Source organism: Saccopteryx leptura, chromosome 6 (assembly GCF_036850995.1).
Source record: "Saccopteryx leptura isolate mSacLep1 chromosome 6, mSacLep1_pri_phased_curated, whole genome shotgun sequence".
NCBI lineage: Eukaryota > Metazoa > Chordata > Mammalia > Chiroptera > Emballonuridae > Saccopteryx > Saccopteryx leptura.
Window position 1 is genome coordinate 88,235,376 of NC_089508.1, and position 15,676 is coordinate 88,251,051.

At 41.3% G+C, this 15,676-nt stretch overlaps 1 protein-coding gene across 5 annotated transcripts in view; it reads right to left on the minus strand.

Annotated features, from left to right (window-relative positions):
* Nucleotides 1-15,676, minus strand: part of SLC12A6 (solute carrier family 12 member 6) — a 98,274-nt gene that overhangs the window by 3,715 nt on the left and 78,883 nt on the right. For 4 of the 5 annotated variants that reach the window (XM_066342702.1, XM_066342701.1, XM_066342703.1 and 1 more), the window contains 12 exons: nt 13,340-13,514; nt 12,553-12,671; nt 11,336-11,434; nt 9,475-9,594; nt 8,615-8,719; nt 7,824-7,992; nt 5,958-6,153; nt 5,203-5,372; nt 4,400-4,531; nt 3,237-3,344; nt 2,842-3,026; nt 1,960-2,093 (listed from right to left, as the gene is read on the minus strand). In XM_066342702.1, coding sequence (XP_066198799.1) covers nt 1,960-2,093; nt 2,842-3,026; nt 3,237-3,344; nt 4,400-4,531; nt 5,203-5,372; nt 5,958-6,153; nt 7,824-7,992; nt 8,615-8,719; nt 9,475-9,594; nt 11,336-11,434; nt 12,553-12,671; nt 13,340-13,514 — 1,712 coding nt within the window. The remainder of the gene's footprint in view (nt 1-1,959; nt 2,094-2,841; nt 3,027-3,236; nt 3,345-4,399; nt 4,532-5,202; nt 5,373-5,957; nt 6,154-7,823; nt 7,993-8,614; nt 8,720-9,474; nt 9,595-11,335; nt 11,435-12,552; nt 12,672-13,339; nt 13,515-15,676) is intronic. The other variant, XM_066342704.1, reaches the window with a different exon arrangement.

Here is a 15,676-nt window from a genome sequence, read left to right on the forward strand (position 1 = left end):
GAAGAGAGAGACAGAGAGGAAAGCGCGGCGGAGGGGTGGAGAAGCAAATGGGTGCTTCTCCTGTGTGCCCTGGCCGGGAATCGAACCAGCAATTTCTAAATAAGTTGCTCAAGTTGAATTTTTCTGCCAGCTTTTTCCTTTTCAAAAAATCTCTTCCTGGCCCTGGCCATTTGGCTCAATGGTAGTGTGTCGACCCAGTGTGTGGATGTCTCGGGTTGGATTCCTGGTCAGAGCACACAAGAGAAGCGACTATCTGCTTCTCTGCCCCTCCCCCTCTCACATCTCTTTCTCTCCTGCACTCCTGCAGCCATGGCTTGATTGGCAGGAGTTGGCTCCATGGCCTCTGCCTCAGGCACTAAAAAAGAGCTTAGTAGCTAAGCAAGGGAGCAAGGGCCCCAGATGGGCAGAGCATCGCCCCTTAGTGGGCTTGCCAGGTGGATCCCAGTCAGGGCACACGCAGGAGTCTGTCTTTCTATATCTCCTCCTCTCACTTGGAAAAGAAGAAGGAAAAAAAATCTCTACCTGCCCTTGCTGGATAGCACAGTTGGTTAGAGCATCATCTGGAAGTGCAGAGGTTGCCGGTTTGACCCCGGGTCGGCACATACAGGAACAGATTGATTGTGTGTGTGTGTGTGTGTGTGTGTGTGTGTCGGCGGCACATACAGGAACAGATTGATGTGTGTGTGTGTGTGTGTGTGTCTCCTCCCCCCCTTCCACTCTCAGTAATACCAATCAATAAAAATTTTTAAGCCTTGACCAGGTGGTGGCACACTGGATAGAGCATCAGACTGGGATGCAGAGGACCCAGGTTCGAAACCCTGAAGTTGCTGACTTGAGTGTGGGCTCACCAGCTTGAGCACGGGGTCACTGGCTTGAGCGTGAGATCATAGACATGACCCCATGGTACCTGGCTTGAGCCCAAAGGTCGCTGGCTTGAAGCCCAAGGTCGCTGGCTTGAGCAAGGGGTCAACTTGCTCTGCTGGAGCCTACTGTTCAAGGCACATATGAGAAAACAATCAATGAACAACTAAGGTGCTGCAACAAAGAATTGATGCTTCTCATCTCTCTCCCTTCCTGCCTGTCTGTCTCTATCTGTTCCTCTCTCTGTCTCTGTCTCACAAAAATAAATAAATAGAAATAAATTAAAAAATCTCTGCTACTGGTGGGAATAGGCCCGTTGATACCACTGAAGTGCTAAAGCAGTGCCATAAAAAAATCCTGGGATCAGAGTATAATAAAAACCTTCATCTCTTTTTCCCCTCAGAGAAGGGTCTACTTCATCTGCTTCTTTCTAACACCATGCAAAAGAAGGAGGCTTTGCAAGTGGGTACAACCTGAAAAGGAAAAAGGATGTGGGTATTCTGTCTCTAAGATTGTCAGAAAGGGTCTTATACAATGTTAGAAGTAATGTTGCAAATATGCCACCTAAAAAGTCACTTTAGGGTTCAGAGAGAACATACGCCCCAACTCTGTAAAAGAAGATTAATTTCACTGCTTTGTAAGATCCTTGTCTAAGACACTTTTTTTTTTTAAGTGAGAGGAGGGGAGATAGTAAGACAGACTCCTGCATGCACCAAGACCAGGATTCACCCGGCAACCCTCTGTCTGGGGCTGATGCTGGAATCAACCAGCTATACTCAGTATGCAGGGCTGATGCTTGAACCAATTGTGCCACTGGCTGCAAGAGGTGAAGAGACAGAGAAGGAAAGGGAGGGGATGAGAAGCAGGTGGTCACTTCTCCTGTGTGCTCTGACTGGGGATTGAATCTGGGATGTCTGCATGCTGGGTTGATGTTCTATCCACTAAGCAAACCGGCCAGGGCTGCCTAAGACTTTTAAAAATCTTCCCTCTTTAAGAGGGGAATTCTGGCACAGACAGTGACTTTACAGGTACCTAGCCATCTCATCTAAAAAACAAGCTAATATTTTCCCTACTGGTAGCTCTACTTTAAAAGGATACAATTTTCATCACCCTCAGGGTTTCGGGGTGGCCCTGGCATATTCAACAAAACCAGCTTTGCTTCATGGGACTTGTTGACTATAACCTCATTGAGCTTCACAGCTGTATGCATTCGTCTCACATTTGACTTGTCCCTGGGGAAGGAAAGGAGAGGGAGGGGGAGAAAGAGAAGTGGTTAAGACAAAGAGAAAACTAGGCACATAGTCAACAACCTTAAAAACCTTGGGGGTATAGGCCCTGGCTGGTTGGCTCAGTGGTAGAGCATCGGCCTGGCGTGCAGGAGTCCCGGGTTTGATTTCCGGCCAGGGCACACAGGACAAGCGCCCATCTGCTTCTCCACCCCTCCCCCTCTCTTCCCTCCCGCAGCCAAGGCTCCATTGGAGCAAAGTTGGCCCGGGTGCTGAGGATGGCTCTGTGGCCTCTGCCTCAGGCACTAGAGTGACTCTGGTCGCAACAGAGCGACGCCCCGGATGGGCAGATCATCGCCCCCTGGTGGGTGTGCCGGGTGGATCCCGGTCGGGCGCATGCGGGAGTCTGTCTGACTGCCTCCCCGTTTCTGGCTTTGGAAAAATACAAAAAAAAAAAAACAACCTTGGGATATAGAGATTTTTTGCTTTGAGTATGAACAATGTAATGAAGAAAATGACTTCCTTATTAAAATATTAGTATCTTGGGTCTACTCATTCTTTGCTTGTTTTATACCAGGGACACAGTATAGAGAAGAAGGATAGTTAGCTGTGTACAATGTTAACTGGTAGCTGATATAAATAGTCAAACAACAGAGAGATGGCTGGATTTGGGGTGAAACGAACAGATTCCATCCTCTGTGACACTGACTAGGATACTACGTTCTGTGATAAGCTTGTGAGTTGGAAAACTTACGGACGCATGTTGAGCAGGTCCTGGAACCCTTCCATTGACTTGGCCTTTTGCCCCCGGGATGCCATGTACTTGTCTTTTGTCCAAGTCATGTGCACCTTCTCCTGATAGGTTTCTGTCTCTTCATCCTCATCAGAGCCAATGCTGGTCAAGCGTAGCATTGAATTCCGGTCTTTCACCAGCTGTGCCTGAGGAAGGCCCAACACAGCTCTGATTCTATACCCAATTTTCTTTCATGCTCCATCTTTCAATTATTTTCAAACAATAATGTGATTATAGTGGGATAACTGACAAAGCAAGCAGGAAAGAATCTGTCATCTTATAAAAACAATACAGACCATCCCTGTCAGTGACAGACTTCATAGGGCCAGGATCAGATCAATGCAACAGGGTCTCACCTCTCTGTCCCGCTCTGTTTTGGAGAGTCGCATGTGCCGGAGCATCTGGGACCTTTGCTCCATCATCAGAGTGCGCTCATAAGTATAAGCTGATATGTCACTGTCATGCTGCCACATTCATCAGAGTGGGCAACAAGCAAAAAGGAGAAAGAAGGGTGAACCACACATTTCCATTTCCACTCACTAAATTAAACCAGGGAGAGTATCACAATATCCACCTAAGTTTCACTCCTATTTTGTTTTGTCATTGAGCTACAGAAACACAATACTGTGGACTGCAGATCAAATCCAGGAGCTCTGATAATCTTTCTCATAATCGAACCATTACTTGTGTTTCCTTAAACCACAAAACACAAACTCTAGCCTTTTTTTAAAAAAAAAAAATACTGGTAGGTTATAAAAAAAAAACCTCTCTGTGATTTTAGCTTAAATATATGAATGAAAATGTAATAAAATTATATTAAGCAGACAAAAACCTGACAAAAATATACTGCTCACAAAAATTAGGGGATATTTTTCAAATGTATATGAAGCAATAAAATATCCCAATTTTTGTGAGCAGAATATAAGGGCTATGTAACAAATAAAGAAGAAAACAAAAATTAAGAAAACCATGGCTTTGGCCAGTTGGCTTAAACAGTGGAGCATCTACCTGGCATGTGGAAGTCCTGGGTTCGATTCCCGGCCAGGGCACACAGGAGAAGTGCCCATCTGCTTCTCCACCCTTCCCCCTCTCTTTTCTCTCTGTGTCTCTCTTCCCCTCCCGCAGCCAAGGCTCCATGGGAACAAAGTTGGCCCAGGTGCTGAGGATGGCTGCATGGCCTCCACCTCAGGTGCTAGAATGGCTCCGGTTGCAACGAAGCAACGTCTGCTGGTGGGCTTGCTGGGTGGATCCCAGTCGGGCACATGCGGGAGTCAGACTCTCTGCCTCCTCACTTCTCACTTCAGAAAAATATATATTAAAAAAAACACCCAACACATATCAAATACTATATACATATTCTACTTGTCTCTATCAATATGTTAGGGTTGTGTTGAACTAAGGGATTAATCCACATTTGCAGTTAAAGAATTTACCAAACCAGAAGAGGTACTAGGAAGACAGGATTGGGGGTGACGGGAACAGAGGGTGGTTTCTTTGATCTCAAAGTCAGCTATCTCACCATCTCCACCACTTCCACCTCAGCCTCAATGCGCAGGTGATACAGGAAGGTGGCCAGGTCCTTCTTCATCTGGATACTGTTATCCTCTAGTTGGGCTACTGTGAAGATCCGTATGCTGCATTTTCGCCACACCTGAGAAAGTGCCATACATACATGGAGAATTTGATGTAGGAAGGCAAAGTGAGTTATTTCTCAAAACACAAGGCATTTTTACCTGGAACACCTTGCTATAGTATCAGAGTATTGGTTCCTAGCTTCCTGCTTGCAACATTATTGTAGTACTAGGCAAAAGCTTGACTAAGAAACACATTAAGTACTATTTTAAAGAGTTCTTAAATTCATTAGGAAAGCGTCTGGCAAAAAAGGCATGTGATACATTAAGAGAGTGCTTTGTTCAGCTAGCATATTGATGGCCCCATACATTCAGACTATATTTATTATTTAAAATTACAGTTTAATTGTCACACATGCATGCACACACACACCCTTGGGTTTCCAAAATTTGAGACCCTGGCCTTTTTTTCTTTTTTTTTTTAAAGAATGTGTTTACTTGTTAGTGTTTTTTCCCAGGCCTCACAGAAAACTTGATCAATTTATGGAATTTCATTAGGAGATAGGTAAATATCAAACTACAAAGAAAATATTTCTCATAAGGTTGAAGTTGGTATGAGGGGACAGCCAAGAATAATCCCAGACTCTTCAATTCTAAGCCCTAACACTATATAAACAAGGAGGAAGAATTTCTCTAATAAATAAGACAAAAGTTAAGAGAGAAAGACTTCTTCAAAAGATGTCTAACACACCTTGTGCTGTTTGAGCAGGAACGGTAAGAGCATGAGCATCCCCCCGTCGTGCACAATCCACCAGACATCAATGTTGCCCTCAGAAAACTGCTCCACGTTGCTGGGAAAGAACGAGATGTTTTTAGCCACTAGCAGGGCCAGATGGGCAGCAGTTGTCACTCGAACTGTTCCTACGGAGAAAAAAGAGAATCAGGATGAGCAGAGAAGCCTTAGGATTGTCCTGCCTCCCACCGTGACAGGAAAGCAAGGATAAGGTCCCTTTACATTTGTTTGAGCAAGGTGTACTATTTATATAGCAGGTTGTTCCCATCAAGTAACAAAAACCACTGAGAAAAAAAAGAAAAGCTAACAGAATTAGATTAAATACCAGGACGTACATTACTAGATATATTCTGTTTACTACATCTCTAAGGGGGGATATGTGAATTTGGGAGATTCTGGAGCTGAAGGACAATGCTTCCAGTTCTTGTGAGAATGCCAATGTGGGAGCTCGCAAATGAAAACTTCCATTTCTGCAATACTTCCTAAGATAAGACTTGACAGAGATCAACACTCACAAACATAATGTAAAGCTGGGGGGGTGCATAGAATTAGGTGATTACTACTAGTAGCTACTTAGGTGCCCTTATAAGACTATGCTTAAGCAATGGCATGGTCTCTACTCAGGGGGGTAGGGGATGGGGCTGGGGTAACAGGGATTTAACTATACCCCCTATTGGGACCCTTGAGATAGTATGAGAAATAAATGTTTGTACCAATAAAAGTCTTCCAAGCTCGAGCATCTTCACTTTGGCGCCAGCCATTAGGCCATCCCATCACCACTGTGTTGTGCTTCATGCCTCCAAGGCCGCATGACTGGATGAGGTGGGAAATGCCCTCTTTCAGCTTGGCGGCCACCACCAGCTGGCTGAATCCTTTCACCTTCTCTGCCTCCATGAGGTGCTTTATGGTCTGAAAGAGAGACAGAACTTCAGCACTGAATTGCTTCGTCCTGGACCTTTCAACTTCTTACTCCTTCTCTAATTCCCTCCCTCTTTCCAGTCTGCCTGCAACTGTATCTCCCATAGAAAAGTCCAAAGAGTTCAATTTATCCCATTGAAATTTCATGATCCTTTGTCTTTTGCACTTTCCAAGTGCTTAATATATCTAGGTGGTTGTCTACATGTAGTTCCTCTGCCTTTTTCTCTATTCTACTTTTTTTTTCTTTGTAACATACCCCCAAAATTGAGAAATAGGGATCTTCACAAAATGAATAGTCGATATTCTTTTTTGATTGACCAAGATGAATATGATCTTCCTTCCTCAGTCAGGCATGCCCTGACTCATATTACTAGAAACTTAATCTGATAATTCAGTTTTGCTTGAGAATTTTCTCAGGTATGTTTTCTTTTTTGTCTCTCCTATTTCCATATTCTTTTTTATATTTTAATGATTATTGATGACATTTATATTTGCTTTATTATTCTTTTATTTATTCAAACCAATTTGGACATGTTTTTCATTTAATCTTACTCTACCCTCTTGGTGGAAAGGTGAAGGGAATAATGATATGGAAAATGGAAATGATTTTCCCAAGATTAAGTTAGTGGTATAGCTAGGATATTATAGTTTTTATACAGTTTTTAGGGTTTCAAAGAATTCTAAAATAAAATCCAATAAAAATTTTGAAATATATATATAATTGGAAATGTGTCCAAACATAGGCTTAGTTCTATCACTTATAAGAAGTATTAGAGTGAAAACTATTTTCTTCTTCAGGGAGAACTTCAATATTTAGTTAATCAGAAGTAGCAGAGAAATCTTGCTTATGATACAATGTAGACTAGCAAAGAAGAAGAAAAGTTGCTCTTTGCTTCTTGTAGTCAAAAGATTGAGAAAAATCATCCCCATACTTGGAAGGGTAGATTTATTTACGACTGCTCTCAGGGCTGAGACAATGTGTGGAGTCTTCTGGAAATAGTGCTTAGCCTTGATACCCTTATAGTTCAGTGATGCTTTAAATAGGAAGGAAGGCGCCCTGGCCGGTTGGCTCAGTGGTAGAGCGTCGGCCTGGCGTGCAGAAGTCCCGGGTTTGATTCCCGGACAGGGCACACAGGAGAGGCGCCCATCTGCTTCTCCACCCCTCCCCCTCTCCTTCCTCTCTGTCTCTCTCTTCCCCTCCCACAGCGAGGCTCCATTGGAGCAAAGATGGCCCGGGCACTGGGGATGGCTCCTTGGCCTCTGCCCCAGGCGCTGGAGTGGCTCTGGTCACGACAGAGCGTCGCCCCAGAGGGGCAGAGCATCACCCCCTGGTGGGCAGAGTGTCGCCCCCTGGTGGGTGTGCCGGGTGGATCCCGGTCGGGCACATGCGGGAGTCTGTCTGACTGTCTATCCCTGTTTCCAGCTTCAGAAAAATAAAAAAAATAAATAAAAAAAATAAATAAATAAATAGGAAGGAAGGCTACATTACTATCTTTTGGCTTATCTTATTATTTGGGAGAATATGATTGTTCAAAGCCATCCTGCAAAGGGAAATCTAGATTACTCAGGAAAGGGAGTAACTTGGATCTATGAGGTCTTACTACTTAACATCACAAAACCATAAGCTAAATTCCACTGAGCTAATAAGCCTTGACTCTTACCTGTTCAGCAGCTAAAGCTTCACCATAGTTCTCCAGGAAGTTCCCCACAATGACAGAGCCCACAATTGTGAGACCCTTTCCTGCTTTAAGCTGTGAAGCAAAGGTGAGGAGGCGAGGATGCTTGACGTGTAAGTCTTCATCCAGTTTCAGCAACACAAGCAACTGAGGCCTGTAAAGAAATTGTTGGGGAAGTGGGGGACGCGGGTGTGGGTGAAAACAGAATGGCAGTTCTACCCCTTAATTCTTGAGATCTGTATCAAGTATATACTTTGACAGAAGGAAGAGATTAGCAGGAATGATAAGAGTATAGAATTGTTTTTAATCCTTCCAGTATTATCTCAAATTGATCAATCTTCAAGGAAGAATAAAAATGGTAGAAACTTAAATCAGAAAAAACATAAAGAAAAGTAATAAAAAAAATCAAGGATTTGAAACATGAAGAAAAAAGAATAAAGAAATACAAGATTTGGGACAGTTCAAAACAGGTCCATTATACCAATTCCTTGAGCCATGTGATTTCCTTATCCTGTAATCAATGATACACACATTTCTGGGTGTAGCTATGTGCCAAACACTACTAAAACTCTGTTAATTTTCTTTCTTTTTTTTTAAAGTCTTGTTTATATATATATATATTTTTTTTTTTTTTTTTACTGAGGTAACTGGTTAATAACATTATAATTCAGTATCTGTATATGCTATTACATGCTCACCACCAAAGTCTAGTTTCTATCCATTACCATATATTTGGCCCCTTTAACCCACTTTGCCCTGCCCCACCCCTTCGTCACCTCCAGTTTTTAGTGTGCGGAGGGCCTTCCTCCAGCCGAAGCAAAGCAAACCGGGCTGCACTGAGGGATAACCCCCGGATACCATCACCCCATTCTTTCTCAGCTCTGGGAAGAAGGAGAAAGGAGAAAAGAACAGGAACAGATTTAAACTAGAGCAAGTACAATTTCAAAAAATAACATTTATTTTTTCTGAATCTAAAAGTAACATATACACAAGGCAGAAGATTAAAACTATTAATGAGTTCTGTAGTGCTCTTTACCAACATCATGAACTCACTGTAAGCAGATCACCACTACTGTTCATCAACACACAGCACTAAAAACAGTTCAGAATAATGGCTGGACGGGTCACTTACTTGTCCATCTATGTACTACTCAAAATAAATTATGTAAAGTAGCAATTTGAATTATGAAATTAACACAGACCCAAAGTTTATTTTGAAAATAATGGAAAAAAGTAAAATTCAATGTAAATTTGTGAATCACTGTTATTTACACACATTTCTGTGTGTAGCTTCCTGAATTGCCAATTGTTGGAAGTTATTAGTCAAGTCTTAGTTGTTACGAAGTTATTTAGGACTAACTTCTTTTTCAATTCAGAGAACTCCCTTGACAGAGGTCTTTATATCTATGTTATACTTTGTTTAATACTCATTACTATTTGGATATGTGCTTTTAGTTATTTTTCCATCACTTCATTCATACTTTCTCAACAGGTTTCCCTTGTAATTAAAAGCTGTGTCTATAGGATGGTTAAGAGAATCAGCAGGGGTTGATTCCTAATGCAATTTTCTTTGGGTTGACTTGAACTAGTTAGTTTTGATACTTTTAGCAGTGATCAAGGTCAAATCGACACTCACCCTTGGTACTCAATGTACTTGTAGATCATACCAGCTATTATCATAGCTACGATGGCATAATACCAGGAAGAAATGAACATCAGCGCTAGACAGACACTCATTCCCATGAAAGAGAGGGCCCTAGAAAATTAAAAACAAAAACACAAACACAAAAGTGTTCTAAGTAGCTCAAAAAGAAGTCTGTGCTAGAGGTGCTTTTTATTTTTAATTTTTTTCATTTACTTATTGATTTTAGAGAGAGAGGAAAGGAGAGAGAGAGAACAGTGATTTGTTATGCTGTTTGTTTATGCACTCATTGGTTGATTCTTGTATGTGCCTTGACCAGGAATGGAACCTGCAACCTTGGTGTTTCCAGATAATGCTCTAACCAACTGAGCTACCTGGCCAGGGCCTGGAGGTGCTTTTTAACCCTTTGAGCGTGAGTTTTTTTCATGCTCGCTGACTCCTAGGAGTGAGTTTCTTTTCAAAAAATGAAATTAGTTCCAGTTACAGTTTTATTAACTTAAAATCATGTTTGATAACCAATTTATGGAAACAAGAAGTACATTTGCCTTTTTTTTAATGTTGCTTTACACATTTTTAAAATAAAAATTTTTGTACGATCGTACTCTGGATGGTCAGGAGGCACGAGGACATACACGAACGTTCATACTACTCAAAGGGTTAAACTGTGGCAAGATATTATTTTTTTAAACAAACCAAAAAAAACACACAAAAACAAAACAAAACCCTAACTTGTGTAAAATGCAATAACAATGAATTAGACAACTATATTTACTGAAGTTTTTCTGTGTAATTTCTTAGCTCTATAATTGGTTTCAAAGAATAAATAGGAGAGCTGTTAATCTGGAGAAGATTAAGATCTAATGAAAATATAGGGGAGTAAGAGAAAGAGAAAACACAAAAGCAAAATAGTAAAAAAGTTCATAATGAACTTTTAACTAAAGTTAAAGCTAGGAGGAGGATTAGAGGTGTTAAGATTGTTGAAGATCTAAGTTTTTGTCAGATAAAGGTCACATGAATGCCTACTGGTAATTGAAGCAGAGAAGGGTCAAGGAGAAAGAGGAATGTAGCAACAGGTACATACAGGATATATTAAAGAACTTTTAGCTATGAAAAAAAAAGAAATGGGAAAGAAATGGGGTGGTGGCTAAAAACATGATGGCTCCCTTAGCACTGAGGAGTCTTGAACATGATAGCAGCAGATGCAGCAACATTTCACTGCGAGCTTTACTGTGCGATAAGCACTTGAGAGTAACTCAAAGCAACCCTATGAAAAACATCCCTAGGAGACAGGTAACACTAGTTTATAAATAAGTAAAATAAAATTTTTGTGGTTATGTGCTTTGTTGAAGGTTACAAAGCTAGGAAATAGTAAAGCTGACATTTCAAGTTAGCCAATAAGGATCAAGTTAGTACAGTTAAAAGTGTGAACTTTCAACTGTACTAAATGAAATTGTCATAAGGAAGAGAGTTTGAGGATAATAATGATGAGAACACTAGAGCACAGACAGAAAACAATGAAGTCCACTGCTTAGCCAAGAGTGAAATGGGAAAAGAGACATACAAAGGGAAAGTGGTTTTAACCTGAAGAATGTAGCAGGATGAACATATTTATTTCATAATTTTGACCTTTATTCTTAAGTGGGTGTTATCAATTATTATAAAGCAATATATAAAAAACATGGTAGTAGGTTGGGAATTTAGGTGAGCATTAAAAGTTGAACTAGCTGGCCAAGAAAAAACTTGGAACTAGCTGGCCAAAAAAGTTTGGTCCCAAACTTCCTGGTTTCCTAAATTCAATGATAGGCTCTCTCCAAATGTGAGGGTGTGGGGGGAAGAAGAAGGACAGAAGACTCACCAGTGGTAATAGCGGAACCGGGGTCTCCAGTTGGGTGTTCGAAGTAACGTTTGCAAGGCACATGCCAAGTTCACAAAGAGGTAACACATGAGAAAAAACCTGGCAGAGTGAAAAGTAAAAGGAATGATTCTTCAAGGGCTATTTTAAATAACCCGGATCTTTGCTGAATTGAAACCTTTGTCCTAACCCACTAGCCTTTGATTAAGATAGGAAGTAGAGAAATGTAAACTTTTTTCCTACAAAGCTGCTCACTCACCTGTGTTCTCTCTTGGCGATGATACAAATATTCCTCACCCAGATATTATTCGCTACTCATCCTGGTCTCAAATTCACTTATCAAGTCCGATGGATTGTACATATTTAAAAATCTCTAACACTATCACCTTAGTTTAGGACCTAATTGCTTCTTTGCTAGATTAGTTAAATAAGCTTCCAACTGGCACTCCTAGCTTAATTTTAGCTTCCTTCTGTCTTTTGTATCAAATTGATGATTCTAAAACATAAATAATCATTTTGTTCTCAAAGTATTACCATTCTTCCAGGTAAAAGTTCTAGGTACTTTGTGATCTGGCTCTACCTGCTTCTCTGGTCTGCTGCTTCCCAACACGCACCCTCCACTAACTGCTTTCAGTTCCCCGGATGTTCTGCATTATTTTATCCCTCAATTTCTTAACACACATGTTCTGCCTGGAATATCTTTTACCCCTTTGTTACTTAGCAAATAGCTTATCTTCCTTCAGGATACAAATGTCACTTCCTCTAGAACACCTTTCTTGATTCTCAGTCCGTTTAGATGCCTCACTTAAGAGCCCTTCTAGCACTCAGCGTGCACCTTTACCACAGTCTTCACCACACTGTACAGGGATCATTGCTTCCTTCACCTACGCATTCCAAGTATAGTGCCCAGTGCTATGTAGGTATAAGTCATGAATAAGTCCCAGCTGAATGAATACAAGCTAACAGTGAGAGTAAATGCTACTACCAACTGATAACAATCAGACATGAAAGCAAAGAGCCTCTGAAGTTACATAGGAAGAAACCATGACAATTAGCTATACTTTCATGTAAATATTTATCGCGAAAATACTTATTATTTAGGTGAAGTTACACCTGTAATTTGCTCAATCTGTTATCACTACTGTTATATGCCTGATGGAAATCAACATATATTTTACATTACATAAGCAAGAGTAGTGAAGCCAATAAATGGCTCTTACATGGAAAGAATTGGGGCCACAAGATCCAGAGAAGCGATCAGGATTCCCAGCTCTGCAATGGCAGCAGTCAGAAGTAAAGCCCAGGTAGGCTCGCCGTTGGCTTTGCTGTGACCAAAAACCTGTACAGAGAAGGGAAACATCAGACAATGGAGTGTGGGGAGTGTTTGAGTCAATGCTACAGTTTTAGATATCCAAAAATAATAGTCTTACAACTGTACTATCTTTTTATTTCTATTTTTTCTTTTTTTATTTATTGATATTTCGAGAGAGGAGACAGAGAGATAGGAAAGAGAAAGAGGGGAAGAAGCAGGAAGCAGTACTAGTTGTTTCCCACATGTGCCTTGACTGGGCAAGGCAGGGGTTTCAAACTGGTGACCTCAGTGTTCCAGCTTGACGCTTTGTCCACTGCGCCACCACTGGTCAGGCAATTTTACCACCATTACTCAACTTACATATAAACTTATGCTATAGATTTACAGCCTTATACTAAAAACCCACATATATATATTTTTTTTATTCATTTTAGAGAGGAGGGAGAGACAGAGGAGAGACAGAAGGGGGGGAGGAGCTGGAAGCATCAACTCCCATATATGCCTTGACCAGGCAAGCCCAGGGTTTCGAACCAGTGACCTCAGCATTTCCAGGTCACTTTATCCACTGCGCCACCACAGGTCAGGCCACATATCTTCATAATATATGATCTAGTAATTTCTAAGCCTAAAAGACCACACTGCTTCTCATAAGACCTGAGGAAAAAGGCAAGCGGAGACAAGAAAGGGTGACTCACCCTCAGAAAGGGTATGATGTTATCCTTTGCAATAGCCTGCAGCAGCCGCGGCGCACCTGTGAGACTCTGAAGTCCAGCCCCACATGTTGAGAAGAAGGAGCCAATAAGGATCACCCATGGGGATGGCCAAGATAAGGTGCCTACCACCAGATTACCCTTCACAGCATCCCCAAACCTGAGGGAGAAATAAGAGTGAGGAAGTTTAATGTGGAAATAACTTTAGACTGTTTGGTGCAAGAGGCCTAGCTCTTGGTCTGTCTTGGCATTCGGCATGCCTTCCTCACTAAGCCTAATGATTTCTAGCTTTTTGATTTAAAAATGAGAAACGTGAGACACTTTCTTTCACTTAAAAACATAGAGGTCATTGTAGGGTACTGTCTGGCCCAATTTCAATATTGTTGTGTCTCAGGGAATGGGGAAGCCTGAGGAGGGGAGGGAGAGAGACGGGGGAACTGCAGTCAGAGGAGCAGTGAGAACAGATAGAACATTTATTAAGTTTACAGTCTTACATGGGCATGGTTTGTAGTGCCCCAAAACAATTACAATAGTAACATCAAAAATCACTAATCACAGATCACCATAACATATATAATTTAAAAGTTTGAAATACTATGAGAATTACAGAAATGTAAGAGACACAAAGTAAGCAAATGCTATTGGAAAAATGGCACTGATAGACTTGCTAGATATATTGTTGCCATAAACCTTTAATTTGTAAAAAAACTCAGTCTCTGTGAAGTGCTATAAAATTAGGTATGCCTGTATTAGTGTTCCTGTTCTCAAAGAACTCAATCTAGTAGGGGAGAGAGATATGAAAAAAAGCTGCAATATAGTATGGTGACTGCAATAATACAGCATGTTCAATACAGTGGTTGAACAAAGGGAGGGGTGGTTATCCCAGTTTGGATGAGTCTGGGATGCTTCACAGGATAGGAGATTCTTAGTTTATTTACTTTTAAAGAAATGATGTCAGAGTAATGGCGGCATGAGAGATACTCCTGATATCTTCACTTGAAATTTCAACAAATTGAACAACTATAGTGCAGTGAAGGAATCCCAGCTGGGCTTGCAGGCATGCCTGAAAGATCTGTGTATCACATGGGCTAAAGGTGGGATGGGGTGAAAAGGGGGGTGGGAGATAATACACAATCATCATTGGCTTCGGAGAGGAGACAAACCCAGGGTTTTTTGTCTGTTTTTAAATTTTTTTTAATTTATTCATTTTAGAGAGGAGCGAGAAAGACAGAGAGAGAGAAGAGGGAGGAGCAGGAAGCATCAACTCCCATATGTGCCTTGACCAGACAAGTGCAGGGTTTCGAACCAGTGACCTCAGCGTTCCAGGTCAACACTTTATCCACTGCGCCACCCCAGGTCAGGCCAAACCCGGGTTTTTTTATTCTCTGCCACACTAGGGAGGAGGGGAACTCAGGCTGTTTGGAATTTGTCTGAAGGGTATGGAGAAGGGAACCTAGAATGACTGGGTCTCCTTCTGCCAGGAAGAGTGGTAAGATAGAGGGGCAGAGAAACCAAAGTGGCCAGAGCACAGGGTCATGGCCAGTGTTCCTGCAGTCTGCCTGCAGTCTGCACTCAGCAGACACAGAGAAAGCTAAGGTGTGGCTCCCAGCCTTCCAGATACTGCCTCCCTCACCTCACAGTATGAAGAGTGGCAGAGACAAACCCCACAGCTAGCTCTCCAAACCCACTCTCCCCTAAAGAACAGAGGTGGTCCCTGTTTGGTCTCCAGGTCTGTGGAAACAAGGGGAGGAGCACCCAGAAGCTTGAGATTGTCATTGCTAGAGCCATAATGCTGAAGTCGTAAAGCCCCCATAACACGCCCCACCCACCAACATGACTGGCCCTGCCTACATCATTTCCACAGCAACACCTCAGTGGAGGACAGCCAGGAGTTTCACAGAGCTAAAACTTATAATAATACAGCAACACCTACTGGAAGAAACCTCTCAAAACCGAAATTTATCTTTCATGTATTTTCTTCATTTTTTTCCTTTTTCTTTCTTATTTTTTTTCTCTTCTCTCTTTTGGATTTTGTTTTCTTTAATTTTTATATATTTTATTCTTATTTTCTTTCTGGGTGTTTTTTATTTATTTTTTTGGTTTTCAATCTTTTTTTTCTGAGGTTTTTCTTCTTGGCATAATTTTTAAATTTTTTATTACATTGTTTTAATTTTTCTTTTTTTTTTAAAGTTTTTTTTATGTTAGGGTTCTTAACACCACCACTTTCAAATGATATCAAGGAAGAAGAAATCGAATACCATGGCTACGTAAGACAAAGATGTAGTTCAGAAAGAAAATAAAAAATCCCTAGGAAAAAAATCT